Source organism: Pantherophis guttatus, chromosome 2 (genome assembly GCF_059756535.1).
Source record: "Pantherophis guttatus breed Tessera chromosome 2, ASM5975653v1, whole genome shotgun sequence".
NCBI classification, from domain to species: Eukaryota; Metazoa; Chordata; class Lepidosauria; order Squamata; family Colubridae; genus Pantherophis; species Pantherophis guttatus.
The window spans coordinates 22584191-22600676 of record NC_142064.1 but is presented as its reverse complement, the minus strand read 5'-3'; the positions used below and the strand labels follow the sequence as shown (position 1 = coordinate 22600676).

The following is a 16486-nucleotide window of genomic DNA, read 5'->3' as shown; positions in this document are numbered from 1 at the left end:
TGGAGTATAGAAAAGTCTAGGTAGGCGCCTCAGAGTTATGATTACACATAAACATGATCTCGCAGACTGGGACTCTGTTCTACATCTTTGCCACTTTTCCTTTACAAAATTAGAAGCACATTTAAAAACCAGGGAAACATTCAAGTTTGAGAAACTAAGCAAGCATCTAGAGAAAGTGTTTCTCAACCTCCACAACTTTAAGATGTGTGGACTTTCAACTCCCACGGCTGGCTGGGGAAATTCTGGGAGTTGAAATCCATACATCTTAAAAGCTGAGGTTGAGAGACGATGCACATTAGCTGCAAGAACAGCTGGTGTCCATGAACATTTGCCTATTCCTGCATTACAGGAATATGTCTTGTACAAAACATTTCTGAGAATATTTGTTTAGAAATTACAGTATATATCCCCAGTAGACCTGCAATATATAGTTGAGGGCATTCATTCTGACTGTCCCATTGAGAACTCTAATGTTTTAAAAGTCTTCTCCAGAGCTGAACAAATAATTACAGTACGAAGAAATATGCTGCCACCTACTGGAGCACGCCCACATTGCATTTTAGTTGTTGGAAAAACTGGACTCACTTAACAAGGCCTCCAGTTTGAAAAAAAAGTCTATCAGTTCACCCGAGTCCAAAGGGACAGACTTCCTTTTCCCCTTTACTTTTGTAAATAATTCTTTGGTGGTCTCTGAGGTGTGACTAAGAAAGGATTTGTTCTAGCTGTCAAATTACAAGAGATCCAAAGAGCAGCAAAGGATTAGAAGCCGCATTTTGCAGCCGAGGCCGTTAGCACAAAGGAGGATAAAGTTACAAGGCTGTAAATCCCCTTGTTTAAGGGCATGAGCTGAATCCTGCTGAATAAGACAAGAGGAAGTTTTTCCTTCTCATGTACTGGCAGCACTGAACTTTTTAATTCTCGCTCGGGAAGCTTCAAAGTAACCTGAGCTCTGAAATTTGTCAGATTTTCAGAGGTGGTATTAGTTTAGGAAACTAACGATATATAACCATGGGAATTTGTAATGAGTCAAATTTGGCTTATCTGAAATTGGAGAAAGATTGGCACGCCACACCACAGTGTGTCTCTGTGTCTGTGTGCAAAATTCAGAAAAGAAACCATGTTCTGGGCAGCATTCCAACCTATAAAATGATACATTTCGGGATGTGCAAAACAAAGTCAGCAACAACCAAAAACACGGATCTTTGGGGTTCTGGATTATTATTATTTTTAGAATTATCAACTGCAATTTCCGAAGCTAATGAATCAAATCTATCTCTGCAAAATCAAATATAGATACAGAAAATTATTTGATTTTTTTTTTTCAGTTCTGTCTGTCACTGCGAAAGATGGCAGAGAAGGCCTTCAGCTTGGTACAAACCAAAACAATGAGATTTATTTGAAATATAAAGTCTCTCAAGTGAACCCTGGTAGATACCGGTAGTCAAGAAATATTTCCCCTTTTTAAAGGCATAAATACTCTTGGTCAACCCGTAAATCAATCTAGGAGCTGATTTAGGTTAGATAAAGACGCAATAGATTGCACTGATTTATTAACTGCTGGCTTTGATCCTCTAAAACCATAAATGGAATGGAATTGGCATATTTGAGAAACCACCTTTCCCAAATTGTATCAGCCTGTCCCATTAGATCCATCGAAGAGGACATGCTCTGTGTTCCATCATCTAGGGAGCTACGTACATTTGATGGGGCCTAGACAGTGGATCTTCTTGGCTATGGCGCCTGCCTTGTGGAATATCCTCATTCCGTGAGGCAGCCTGGCACCTTATCCTTGACTTTACAAAGGTCCTTCAAGACCTGGTTGAGCCACGAGGCCTGGAGACTCCAGGGAAATATGAACTAGTGAAGCGGCCCCTTTATTATTAACATTGCCTATCATTTCTTTTTTATCTGCGTTTTATCATTTTTAATGTTTTTAATGATAATAATTGTTGCTATTTGTGAATTATTGTTTTCAGCTTTGTTGTATGCTGTTCGGAATCACTTGTTTTGTGAGATGGGTAACTATATAAATTTAAAAAATAAATAAGTAAATTAAAATTAGGTCTGTAGTCATTGAGGAAAATCCTCAGGGACGACTCACACCCTGGTCAGCACTTCTTTACCCTCCTACCATCGTGAAGGAGATATAGAAGCATAGCCAGCCTCACAGATGGGCTGAAGAACAGTTTTTATCCGTGGGCTATCAGACTCCTGAATGAGAAATAACATCATAACTACTTAGTATGATGGACTTGCAGGGCCGACGCAATGAGTAACATGTTCACACTGGTGCAATAGGACTGGGTGTTTTGTTAATACGATTCATTGGGTTAGGGATTTTCTCTTTGCACTGTTAGTTGTATTGTGTTGGCGGGGGGGGGGATGCACTGAGGGAACTCCACCAATTTCATTGTACATTTGTTGTGCAGTGACAATAAAGGTTATTATTAAAAAATGAATGAACTTCTCACATAATGTGGCCGCTTTGACAGGAATGTATTTGTGACCCTAATGTCTATCAGTGGTTATTAACCCTTCTGTGCCTCTTCTGAGGCCCCCTGTTTTTCATTAACACAAAGCATATTGTATATGATTAAACAGCAGAAAATAGCATGGCTGACATTTTCCTGTAAGAGTTGAGTAGTAAAATCATACTCAGAACATGGAATTGCTATGATTATAGCACTATATTACCTTTCTGGCAGTTTTGCCCTTCAAAACCCAAAGGGCAATCACATTCATACCCATCTTTCTTGGGCACGCAGGAGCCCCCGTTGTCACAGGGGGCATTCACACAGGGATGGACCGTGTTCCCTAAGTTGACTCCAGCTGTGAAATCCTGCTTCGTGTCTATCGTCCGGTCATTCAAAACTATCTTTGTTTAAGAGATAAGAAAGAAGCTTTAAAGTTTTCTACTTGAAATTTCTACTCTATTGCTTAATGTATTATCCATCAAGTTAATCTTTTATGTTAAGCCTTTTTATTCAATTGAAACTAGAAAAGGAAAAGAGTATTTGGAGAGGTCAGTCTAACATCTTTTTACTTTCATTAATAAGTTGCCCAAAAACAATCTTCCAAAGGATTCCACTGTTTATCCTTAATGGAGACAAGAATGTAACACGAATGAGCACTTTGGGGCTAAGTAATCAAAAAGCTTTGACTTCATTCCAGTTTTTAAAAAAAAATAAAAATAAAAATAATGAATCAGTCTTAGATATTTAGATATTTGATCCTTGAACTGTAGAAGAGTTTGACCAAGACAGAAGTTTGCAAGAGTTCTTGCAAGCCAAACCGGAGATGTAAAAGAACCTTCTCAACAGAAATTTCAAAACAGAATCTTCCTGACCCAAAACGTATTTAATTCACCAGTTCTAGGGAAGGATGCATTTAAAAGGGAATACAGCAGCCGTCTACACCATTTATACTGAACAAACTATTGTTCAATAGTTTGGCTTTGGTACTCTGAAATGATGGATTGAGAAATTTTAGGCTGCAATAATATGTTTCTAAAAGGGGGACCAAAAGGTCTTCCAGCAAATAAGCTTCTATGATGGTACTTTTCTGCCATCAAGAAGGTATTACCAAAGCTTCTGCAGACTCTCACCCCCAAACTGACAGTCTGTGCTAATCCTGGAGCAGGTACCAAAAAAAAATTCCTTTCCTTTGGCTTCAGAAAGACTGTGTAAAATAAAACCAGATGATTTAATTTGGTTTTCAGAGGCTGGGGAATAATTTTTAAAAAGCTATGGCCCTCCTTCCTATCTTCTCAGCTGTATATTTGTCAGTAGATTTTGGATTTATCCGAGGTTCTGGCTGCAGATTGAGCAATATCGAGAATGAATTAAAACTGGAAGATGCTCAAATCACGGCCAGATGCCTACATTCTCTTCACCCTGAACAGGTGTATATTCCCAGTTCTGAATTCTACATAATTCTATGTACAAAGTACAGCCTGATTTCTGCTTACTCATGGTGAGATTGGACCTCTTAAGAGACCTGTAAAAAGTAACAGAATCAAACAGACTCAGATGATCTAATGTTAACCCTGAAATGTAAATAGCCAATAGTGAATACATTGTTTTGAAAAGCAGATACCTTCTGAATACTTCCAGAGAATGGTTTCACAACGCCAGAGTTCTTTTTCACATCATCATAATTTGGTACTCCACCTATGAAGATCTCAGGGTTACATTTAATCTGTGTGAAAGCTCCCTGCCAATAAATAACAAACATGAAAATAAATGCAAGAGAAATAAAATATATCTCTAGCTGTAGAGTGATAGTGGTTGCTTCTAGGATACTGAAGTAATGCAAAATGATAATGGGACACAGAATAGATAGATAATTTCTCTTTCTGTTGTTGTGGTTGTTCTGATTTGCTTTTCTTTTTCTCTCTTTTTTCTTTTTTTAGATAGGTGACATGACTAGAAGTTAGGTAGGATAGAAAGAAAAAGTTCTTTAATAAAGGGCGATATGATTAAAAGTTAGAATAAAAATAGAATACAATAGAATTCTTTATTGGTCTAGTGTGATTGGACACACAAGGAATTTGTCTTTGGTGCATATGCTCTCAGTGTACATAAAAGAAAAGATACGTTCATCAAGAATCATAAGGTACAACACTTAATGATAGTCATAGGGTACAAATAAGCAATCAGGAAACAATATCAATATAAATCGTAAGGATACCAGCAACAAGGTTACAGTCATATAGTCATAAGTGGGAGGAGATGGGTAAGAGATAGAAATAAGAGAGGGGGAATATTAGTATACAAACGTAAAGGTAAAGGTTCCCCTCGCATATATGTGCTAGTCCAGTGATGACGAACCTTTTCAGCACCAAGTGCTGGAAGCGCGCATGTGCACACACACCCATAATGCAATGCGTGCCTGACCCCGCCCGCCTGCCCCCTGCACATGTACCCGCGAACCCCACGTGCGCCCTGCCCTCCAGGCATGCGCCCGTGACTCCCATGTGCAACCCCATGCATGTGCCCTGCCCCCACACATGCGCGCGAGACCCCTGCATGTACATCCCGCCCTCACGCAATGCACGCTCATCTCCTGCGTGCGCCCCGGCCCCCGCGCATGCGCGGTAGAGACCCAAAAACCAGCTAGCTGGCAGGAGGCGTGCACGCATGCACAGCAGAGCCAAGCTGGGGCGACAGCTTGCGTGCCCGCAGAGAGGGTTTGCCATCATGGTGCTAGTCGTTCCCAACTCTAGGGGGCGGTGCTCATCTCCGTTTCAAAGACGAAGAGCCAGTGCTGTCTGAAGACATCTCCATGGTCATGTGGCTGGCATGACTAAACACCAAAGGCACACGGAACGCTGTTACCTTCTCACCAAAGGTAGTCCCTATTTTTCTACTTGCATTTCAAAATGCTAGGTTGGCAGAAGCTGGGACAAGTAACGGGAGTTCACCCCATTACGCGGCACTAGGGATTCGAACCGCTGAACTGCCGACCTTTCGATCGACAAGCTCAGTGTCTTAGCCACTGAGTCACCGCACCCCTATTGAGTATATACACTTAGTATATATTTAGTATATACACTTTTATATAATAAAATAAAAGCAATAACAAGAGAAAATGTGGAATAATTGAATAATGATAGACTGTAACTTAATATAAATGTGTGTTATTATTAGAAATCTATAAGTTGATTGAATGTAATAACTATGATTAATTTTGCTAGTTTTATTTGTATTAGAATCCATGATACCCAGGTTCCACACTGTTCATGCATTGATATGTTTGTAAAAAATAAACTTGGGGGGAAAAAAGGAAATGGGACACTGAAGACACGTCTGGCTTTCCTTCACACAAAATAATAAATTTTAGACTGAAGATGGCTCCATGCAAAGCTGATCCGATGACAATAATAGAACGAAGAGTCATCATGAAGACCACTCTTTGATAATTCCTCTGGACAAGGAGTAGACTTGAGATTGCCCAGAAAAAGAGTCGAGGTGGCATAGTGGTTAGAGGGCAGCACTGCAAGCTACTTCAACTGACTGCTAGCTGCAATTTGGCAGTTCAAATCTCACCAGCTCAAGGTTGACTCAACCTTCCATCCTTCCAAGGTGGGTAAAATGAGGAGCCAGATTGTTGGGAGCAATATACTGACTCTAAACTGCTTAGAGAGGGCTGTAAAAGCATTATGAAGCAGTATATAAGTCTAAGTGCTAGTGCTATCGCTAAGTGCTCCAGACAACTACCGCTCATAAGGAAACCACAAAATAGCTGTCTCTGGTTAATGTAAAACTCTGGGAGATGAGCAAATAACCAACTGCTCAAACCATGGTGAGCGCTTTCAAAGAACATTACATTTGCATACTTCCTTTTCTAGTCACTTTGGAAATTGCTTGTTAATGGCTTTTTAGTTGTTAGGAAGCTTTGAATTGACAGTTTTTTTTTAGCTCCAGATGAATTCACTTTTTAGCAAAAGACTACAATTGAAGAACTTTCTCTTTTTATAAACAGCAAAAAGATGATTAAAACTTTGATTTTAGAAAGTTACAAAAGGACTAAGCATCCAGAGAAATTTGAAACAAGTATTAATTATAATGAATCCTTCCCATAGGAAAATGCTTGCTTTTTTATTATTTTTTAAATGTAAAATAAGATTATAAAAATTAGAGGGAGCTAGAAGGAAATAAATATTACAATTAAAGGTGAAGAACATTAAAGCTTGATTTACAATTACAAAATTACAAAGTAAAATATTTTAACATTGGATATTTTTTGAATAATGAACCCAGCAGTTAATTTTAAGATTGTTTGCCTCTATAGAGTGTGTTGAAATGAAGTTATGGTAGAGGAGCGAGTTCTTCCGACAAGATCAGGACTGACTTGAAAGTGAATTTCTACAAGAATGACATGAAAAAAGATGCTACACTGGACATACAAAAAAAACTGGCTCATGTCTTAATAATTAAAAGGGATATGCAAATAGCAAACATGGAAATGATTTGGATGATTTTTCTATACTGGATTTGCAAAAGAGGCTTGTTAAAGTTTTGGAAAATTTTGTGAAAATGGACAAAGAAAAGATGAAAAGAAATCAAGTTCTACAACACTGCTTGAATGGCCTAAAGATTAGATCGTTGGCTTCTAAGTAAAAGGAAGGAATATAAAGTTGGTTTATTTGATCAAGGTCAAAAGAGACATGTTGTTATCACTGGTATCCCTTAATGAACTTTTGCTGATATCAGGACTGAAATGACAATTCTTTATGGATTTATTTATAGGTAAGAGATGGGATATGGAAAAAAGAGATCATTTGTTCTATTTTAAGAGGTGATAAGTTACTAAAATTATTTATGCTTGTTGGATTAAGATGGGAAGTCATTTCTTTGTATATTTATTTTTTCTTTTTTTTCTTTTATTTTGTTTTCTATTTCTCTATTTTTCCCTTTTTTCTTTTCTGTGCCTTCCAGTCGTTCTTTTTATTCTTCTATTTTTTTCAGTTGTATTAGTTTTTATTGCTGTAATTTTAAACTGTAATAAAATTACTATTAAGAAATTTTTAAAAAACTATTTTAAAAAAATCACTGGCCTTATTTAGCCGCAGCAGAGTATTTCATTAAAATCTATTGAAGGGCTCCTTTTATTTTTTGTATCAATTTAGAAAACCTACAGAGCAAACAGTTGAAATCCAAAAAAGATCCAAACTTCAAAATTAAATACATCTCTGTACTTCTGAATATATAGATAAGATCTTTTCTTACCTCTGCCATTCCTTCTACTGGAGTTTGCTGATCAACCTGTAAAATGCCATTTTTGGCTGTGCGCGACACTTTGAGCTGATGCCACTGGTTCAAAGTGATGGGGTCTTCGCTCCTATTACAAATACAAAATGAAACAGTGTTGTTTGATCCAATGAATGGAATCAGAATGAAAGTGAGATATCAGTTTTCTAAGGTTAATCATGTAGAACACATTACTTGCATAAGTTGATTACATATTTAGGTCTTGGTATCTTGAGTTTTGAGAATTTCATACAGTAGAAATGACTGCTGTTGAGAACTTGGAGTCCTGTGATCATTAAGAAGGAAAGAATTTCCCCAAATTAATATCTTTCAGATCTGTGGGAGTAAAATCTATTAGACCAGTAGTGGGTTTTAATTTCGTTCGCTACTGGTTTGCTCGTGGGTGCGTGCATGCGTGTGCCACTTCTGCACATGTGCAGAGACATCCGGGCGGGGGGGGCAGAGCCTCCCACTGCCACCGCTACCGGTTTGCCCGACCCGGGGCGAACCAGTAGCAACCCACCACTGTATTAGACTCAAGCTAAGACATAAAGAATATCATATCTGAAGGATTCCATTTTAGAGAAGCCTAAACAATACAGTACTGTAATAGTCAGTTTAATCATCTTTGTTTAACAACCCGTTAATCCCTTATGGGGTAGAGTCTGGGCACTGAATAAAGCTAGCAGAGTGTTTACTGCCTGGATGCCCTTCCTGACGCCAATGCGGAGATTTGTTCAGCAGATATATTCTCATTGTGCCCAGAGAGAGAAACATCTGCCGCCACCTAGGATCAAACTCACAGCCTCCTGATTGTGAGGCGAGAGCTCCACCTCTAGACCACCACACCACTTCTGTAATAGTCAGTTTAATGCCTTGATTTAAAAGAAGGCATATGTATGTCTTATGCAAAATGCCATAAAGATTGTTCTAATGAGGGATGAAGCATAATATGGCAAGTTTAATCCAATGGTGAATAATACTCTGCGAAACTTCCTTTTTTGATTCCTGGTGCTCTCTACATGCAGTCTGTCCAAGCCCAACTATTCAGATCAAGAAAAGGCCTTTCTAGAATTCATTCTGAATATTCTACTACCTGCGCTTCACGAAAGTGATGTTACAAGCACCAACAAGGATATGATTAGGACTTGGTCAATATATTGGAGACCAGAAATATACATCACTATCCAATGACTTTATACCATTTGCCAATTTCATAGTTACGAGACTACTAGGTGAGGCCAAGGCTTCAAATGCAAAACAAACAAGAGATGTTAATATTAAACATGGATGTTTTTAATTTTAGAATGTTTATTTTATGGTCGCTTTTGTATTGTATGCCATCTAAATTTTGTGAGATGGGCAGTTTTCTAAATGCAAATGAATAAATAAAAATAAATTGGTTAAAAAACTTCTGAAATTACGGGTCAATTTTGTGCTAGAATTGGATTGCAGCTTGGAAGTTCCAACAAAGAGAAGCTGAAATTGCTTCATTGTAGAGTACAGCAGAAAAGCTATTACTTAACCATCACTGCTTCAGATTAGTTTTAGGATCTAGAGAACTGCTTATTTTAAAATAGAAATTTCAGATGCACAGATATTATACTATTATGATTAGTTTCTAGCACGACTTCTAGAGTTTAAGAGGCTCTGCAATTCTTAATAATAATAATAATAATAATTATTATTATTATTATTATTATTATTATTTTATTTATATTTTAAATCATTTTAAATAATCAGGTAAAATAATAAAGTAAATTATTTTAATAAAAGAAGTATAATAAACCAACTATCAATCTCCAAGAGATCAGTCAAAGTTCCAGAAGAAATAGAGTAGCTGGAGAACTTCATCTGAATCATGAAATAAACATATACATGAGACATGGGAATGAAATTGATTTCATTCAAATTTTAATATGAAACCGGATCAAACCTGAAGTTCCCAAGCGAATGTATACATCAGAATGCAAATATCTACTGAATATTTTTCTTTTTAAAAAACTTAAAATGCATTAGTTAATTATGAATGCGTAAGGGGAATCTTAAGAGGATATTGCTAAGATTATTGCTTAGGTTGGAAACATTAATTGCAAAAGATATATATTGGAAAGTGATTTCAAAAAATGCATACATTAAAAAAACTGCATGCAAAATAGAATTTTTTTTATTTACACCAGGGCTGGGGAACGATGGCCCTTTTATGACTTGTAAACTTCAACTCCCAGAATTCCTGAGCCAGCCATGTTGAAATTAAAGCCCCAGCCAGGAGTGAAATGCTCCTGGTTCGGACGGGATGATCTGGTAGCGATTGTGGCAGGTAGTTCGGAGAACCAGTAGCGATGGCGGCACAAGGTTCCGCCCACCTGCCTGGGTGTTGTTACTTCCTGGTTAAAATGTGTTTTTTACCATCTGTGCGTGCATGTGACACACATGTGACATGCATGTGACACATGTGGTGCGTGCACTTCCAAAGAAAGGTAAGAAGGTAAGTAGAATTCACCCCTGGCCCCAGCCCACGGGAGTTGAAGTCCACAAGTCATAAAAGGACCATTGTTCCTCATCACTGATTTACACAGGTGAAGGTTTGCCTATGTGGACCCCAGGAAACAAAGTGAAATAAACTGGTGCCTGAAAAAAATATTAACTTGAGGAAAGTAAAATAAATTTGTCCACCCTGAACTAAATTAAGCATGTTAAAAACTAAAGCAAAAAAACGTAGAAAGAGTAAAATAGTTCTGCTATGAAGGATCTCTTAAAATGGGTGGATTGTGACAGATATTTTAAATAACCTGTATTATTTAAATCAGTATCAGTGCTTGTTGCCCATGTGGTATTCTCTAAGGATATCCAATCACTGCACAATTCTAATTATGAAAAGAGGCATTGAGAAAGGAGTGTTATTCACAATTGATGTGTGAGGCTTCCCACAGGAGTAATGTGAAAAGTATGAAGGTAATCCTTATAAACTGTCACTAATCTGTGAAGAGAAAAAACAGCCAATATATAATAGATAGATGTAAATTGAATCCCCCCCAGACATGTTAAATTTAGTAAATTTTTATAGAAGAGGCAGAAATGTCATGTCAAATTCTAACAATACACAAATTTAAATTTTAAATACCTGTCAGGCTTTCTTTTTTATCACTGATGAGCTCTTAACATTTCTCCAAGTGTAAATACCTTTTTAAAATGCTGGGAAAACAATAAACCAAACCATTTCTTTGCTGCCTCTTTTTCCAAATTATCTACTCATGCCCTTTCCCTCATGTTTGTGAGAACAGTTAGGGTTTAATTATCTTGGGTAAATCAATAGATATTAGGGTAATCATCACACTGGATCAATACGTAATAAAGACCTTGAGTAATAAGAAAACAAATATGCACATTATATCCTGCTTAAAGTGCAAGTCCTAATTGCTGAATGCTTTCTGCTTTCGTTAATTAGGTTACCATTCAGTACCATTTTCCTGTGTGTGAATCCCACTGAAATTAGTGTGATTCTTTTTCTTTTCTGATTAACCATGTTTAATTCTATGATCACAGAAAATTATTTAGATTGCGGATCAGTCCATAAGACATTAAGGGTGCCACAAAACTATTGATCACTTAGGGAACAAATTATGAAAACCTGATGTATAATACACCTTACCTTAGAAACATTTGGTTTTTGGATTTCATCAAATTACAAATTGTTCACTTTAATTTCCTACTGTTTTAGATTATCCTTATGGGAAAGAATTGAAATAAGGAATGCCATGGACAAATACTTTTTTTAAAGAAAAAATATGTTTACCTGATAATAGCAGTTCCTGAGCCGCAGTCAAACCTGAATTCCACATAACTGTCCACAATGCAAATGGACAGGAAATCTTTACTGCCTGTATCGTAACTGTACAACAGGACACCATTCGCTGCATCTGGTCGAAATGTGATCTCAAATTCCATGAAAGAAAGATAGCTGACTGGCTCTAATGGCCAGGGGGTGACAGCAAAAGATTTCAGTGTCTCATTGAACTGAGGCATGGTGAGAGTGAAAACTGAAAGGCCCAAACAAAAGCATATTAATCTTTAAAATGGCCACTTACTAATTCATTAATAATATTAATTAAAATTAATAATAATATTATTAATACAGACATTAATACAATTGGGTGAATCCGGAGGTATTTCACGAGAAGAGTACTCCACTCCTCTGCTCACAACAGAATACCTTATGCCACCAGGCTTGAAATTTTGGGATTAGATAATTAGAACTATGCCACCTTCGGTCTGACCTAAGCATAATACACAAAATTATCTGCTACAATGTCCTACCTGTCAATGACTACTTCAGCTTCAATCCCAAAAACTGAGTATATTTTCTTCTCTAGTACCAATACAGCAACTCTGATACTGGGATCTTTCTCATATGCCTTTCTTCTATAATGTTTATTTAAACATTTATTCTATTATTGAAAATAACTAGGATGAATCTCAGGTGACAGCCCTGGAAAGTACCTTGTTAACTGGTTTTATAATACATAAAATTTTATATAGTACATAAAATTATCTGCTACACTGTCCTACTTGTCAATGAATACTTCAGCTTCAACCAAAACAATGCAATAGCACACAATAGATACAAACTCAAGATAAGCCACTCCAAACTCGATTGCAGAAAATATGACTTCAGCAACAGAGTGGTCAATGCCTGGAATGCACTACCTGACTCTATGGTTTCTTCCCCAAACCCCCAAAACTTTAACCTTAGACTGTCTACTGTTGACCTCAGCCCATTCCTAAGAGGTCTGTAAGGGGCGTGCATAAGTGCACCTACGTGCCTACTGTCCCTGTCCTACTATCCGCATTTATTTGTATCCTTATCCTGTATTCATAATCATGTTTATACTTATATCTGTTATCTTATATATCTTTGACAAATAAATAAAATAAAAAATAATAATAAATATAACTTCCATATCTTTATTTATGGTAAAAAACATTAACATTTCATTGCAGAAATTAGTACTAGAGATTATGTAAAATATATTATAGATGTTTAACAACAAACAATAAACTTAGAGACTGCCTTGTTTAGCAACCGATTGCAGTGAAGACTTTTGTGCCAAACTTTTACCAGTAGGTTTACAATTAATCCTCACATTTATGACCTTCCCAGGTCGGTAAAGCAAAGGAAAACTGAAGTAAGATCCTAAGCAAGGTGGTAGTTTCACTTAGCAACTTCTTCATTTACTGTCCTAGTTACCCGTCCAAAATGTGATTACTAAACGAGAACCATTTGTAGCTTGATTTATTCACAGAAAGCTACTAATCAATTGTCAGGACATGGGCACTTGCTGTGGTGGAAAAGGAGTGAAGAAATACTAGCTATGTGCCTCAGAGCTTGGGATGCAAATATGTATGAACACGATTTGCTGTATGATATCACTGCACAGGTTATCATTTTGATGTAACATTGGTTTACTGCAAAAGTCTATGCTACAGCTGTACAATTATACAGCTATAATTGCACTCAACAATGAATGAAAGGGCCACCATCAGTGAGTTGTTGGACAGCATTACCTGGTCTGTTGTGTGATATTTGGGTGGTTTAGGGGCGGGGAATTTGTGGTGGGTGGGAGTGTGTTTGGGGATTGTTATGTGTGTTGGACTTGGTCTCTGGGTGTTAAGTGAATATCGTTTTATGTGTATACTGTACACATATTGTATACACGTTCTATGTGTATATTGTATGTATATACATACAATGACAAGAAAGTTGTTATTGATGTTGTTGTTATTAATTATTATTACACTGATAACATGTTTAAGTGTCTGTGGCATTTTTATAGGAAAAAGCTCTTGTGTAAATCCATGATCAAGCTAGTCAAATCTTTCAGAAGATTATTTTACGTAAAGTATCCATTGCCTTTACCATAAAATGATGTACAACGAAGAAGACAGTGTGCACAGCGCTGGTTCATGGTTATGAATCAAACAAGGACTTCCCTCCTATAATTGATATGGCTTTTGTCACTGTTTAACCACAATAGGAAGAACTGGGAGCCAAAAGAAACAAGATGGAATGAAGTTGCAGGATCCAATCTGGGTCAGTCACCAGGACCAGAGTCGGAGCTTTCAGATTCATGCCGGAGCCCATCCTCAGGGAACTTCTCTTTCTCACCAGAATGTGGTGAGAGAGGATGAGTTCCAGAACGAGTCCAAAAGCTCAGAAGACTAAATCCCTGGTGATGGGTCCAGATTGGATCCTGCAACATTATTCTGGGACATGTATATTTGTTTTCATTCATGGAATGAATGAAATTTACAATAATTGAGAAGGAACAAAGAAACTACTAGAGAACTTCACACATGTTGTTAAAACATAGTATTGGTCTTTCTGACAAATCTGAAATAAGCTAGAACAGAATTTGGCCTTCCATTCTTCCGCACACCCATCTATTGCTTCTTCAGGGCCAAGAGAAGATTTTGGCAGAAACAGTTTGGACTTTTAAATATTGTAGCATTTAAGATTTAAAACGAAGACTCTAATTTTAAACACACTACTGAACCTGTAGTACTTCTCTAACAGGTTCCTCAAACCAAGATCCTTGGTTCAAATCACTGAGTTCAGACAGTGAACATGAACATCAACAATTTTTTCTCCTAGCTATGGAAAAGGAAAGGGAAAAGAGTATTTTCTTCACTTTCATACAGAATCATAAGGTCCTAAGGATCCTTTGAACCAATATCCAATTCAGCAATAGGATATTATTTGTGGAAGCCACAGGATCACTGATATGTAACAGATATCCTGAAAGTATGAGTTAAAATGGTTTTTTTCCTGAATCAGGTGCCCTGCAGAAATTCTGGAGTACAACTCTACTTCTAGCTGACCTAGACATCTGCTCACCTTCTTCACAGTGGCGGCCTTTAAATCCGAGTGGGCAAAGGCAGATGTATAGATCTGCTTTGCTGGCCATGCAGGTACCACCATTAATGCAAGAAGCTTCATCACATATCCCACTGCTACATTCACCTAAAGCAGGGAAAAAAATATAAAACAGTGACTTATCATTCAAGTAAGTTAGGTTAGATTTCATAGGTGCCACTTCATGGTTGACTGAATGGACAAGTGTCATTCAAGTCAAGTGTCATTCAAGTCAAGTGTCAATCCAAGAGTTCAATGTAATGACAACGTAATTATAATTTCTTGTTTCCAACACAAACATCAGAGTAGACAAATAAATATGTCGCCTTCTAGGCAACACATAAACCAATTAAGAGACTGAATTCCAGGCTCCAAGAGGTTTGCTTTGCTACAAAATAATAGCAATGAAGTAATAATTGCAGCATTTTTCTATAAATGCCACTTGCCAGATTTCATACTCTTCATTAGCTTCTTTCTTGTTCTTTTGGACGCCTACTCCAATCACTAGATTAAGTGCAATATAACTTCAGTTCTCTTATTTTTTCTATGTTTGATAGGACCTATACTAAGAGGTGCTAAGCAGCAGGATCTCAACTTATTAGCTACAATGCAACTTGTTAAATATTCCATCTGCATGGCAGATAATCCATGTTGCCCAAGTACAGTATCATTATCGGTACACTTCAAGGTGGTGTTGTAATCTACAAAGCTCCGACCTCCTATCTCTAATTATCCCTGTGCACTCCAAAAGATCAGATAGGATGAGCATGGTTTTGTTTTACTTATTGATCAAATTCATGTGGCCGTCCATCCTATAGTATTCTGGATGGTGAACTAAGATTTTTTAAAAATATAATTATTCAAATAAAAGGAAAAATTGTGTCACGTTCCCTATAAAAATATCTGTACCAATATATTGCCCATGGTCATGCCAATGCTCTATTAACACCCTGGTTCCAGGACCTGGTAACAAAGGGGAAGCCAGGGTTTCATGGTCTTCCTGAAGGCTAACATCATCACGTCCATCCATATTTCTGAAATGGGCTGTTCCAGAATGAAAGTGTCATGGGAGAGAAAAAAAATGTTTCCTCAGACCGATTAGATGACACTGCTTCATTCTGGGGACCAAAAACATGTCCAATCTGGCAGATCTAGTGGGACAAGCAGAAACATTAGAGAAAGCCACATGATTCTGCTATAATAAACAGGGCATCTACCTGTGGAACAGTTCCTGCATGACACTGATTCTGATGGCCTTTAGAAAACCCTGAAGATCTGGCTTTTCCCTCTAGCAATGGACCAGGGTACTGCATAAGCATCAATACGTGTAAATCTGTGTGGAATATGTTTTGATTCCTGCAATGTAGGTATTTATATGTGTTCTTTTCTGTCACTTTCTTTTGTTATTATTTCTATTTCTCTGGTTGTTTTCCTGCTAGTAGTCACCGAGAGTTGCCTGCAGGTGGTAGCTTTACAAATTGAATAAATTAAGTAAATGCATAGAACATCTTCTATAATCAGCATCGCCATTATCTTGCTATCTAAAGGGAAAGTGGCTGAGATAACAGCAATTGTTGAAGCTGGCAGATTTGTCTCTCTCGCAGATAGTTCTGAAGAGCATTTAAATGTCACCACTTTAGTCATTAAAGAGGTATCCTGTATTACTGTATCCAGTAATACAGGATAATGTGTCTTAATGTCAACACTCAAGAGACCATGTCTAGCATAGAAAGCCTAATCTTTTACAATACTTAGAGGAAGAAGTTGAAGAAATTAATTGCGGAAAAAATCATGCAGATATTTCAAGTTCAGTTTACATCCA

The 16486-nt window shown here is 37.3% G+C and overlaps 1 protein-coding gene across 1 annotated transcript in view; it reads right to left on the bottom strand.

Moving 5' to 3' along the window:
* The window catches only part of EGFLAM (EGF like, fibronectin type III and laminin G domains), a 125209-nt gene that overhangs the window by 14676 nt on the left and 94047 nt on the right, over positions 1 to 16486 (bottom strand). The window contains exons 14-18 of the mRNA XM_034440767.3: positions 14647 to 14772; positions 11548 to 11791; positions 7731 to 7842; positions 4096 to 4212; positions 2695 to 2875 (exon numbers count right to left, since the gene is read on the bottom strand). Coding sequence (XP_034296658.2) covers positions 2695 to 2875; positions 4096 to 4212; positions 7731 to 7842; positions 11548 to 11791; positions 14647 to 14772 — 780 coding nt within the window. The remainder of the gene's footprint in view (positions 1 to 2694; positions 2876 to 4095; positions 4213 to 7730; positions 7843 to 11547; positions 11792 to 14646; positions 14773 to 16486) is intronic.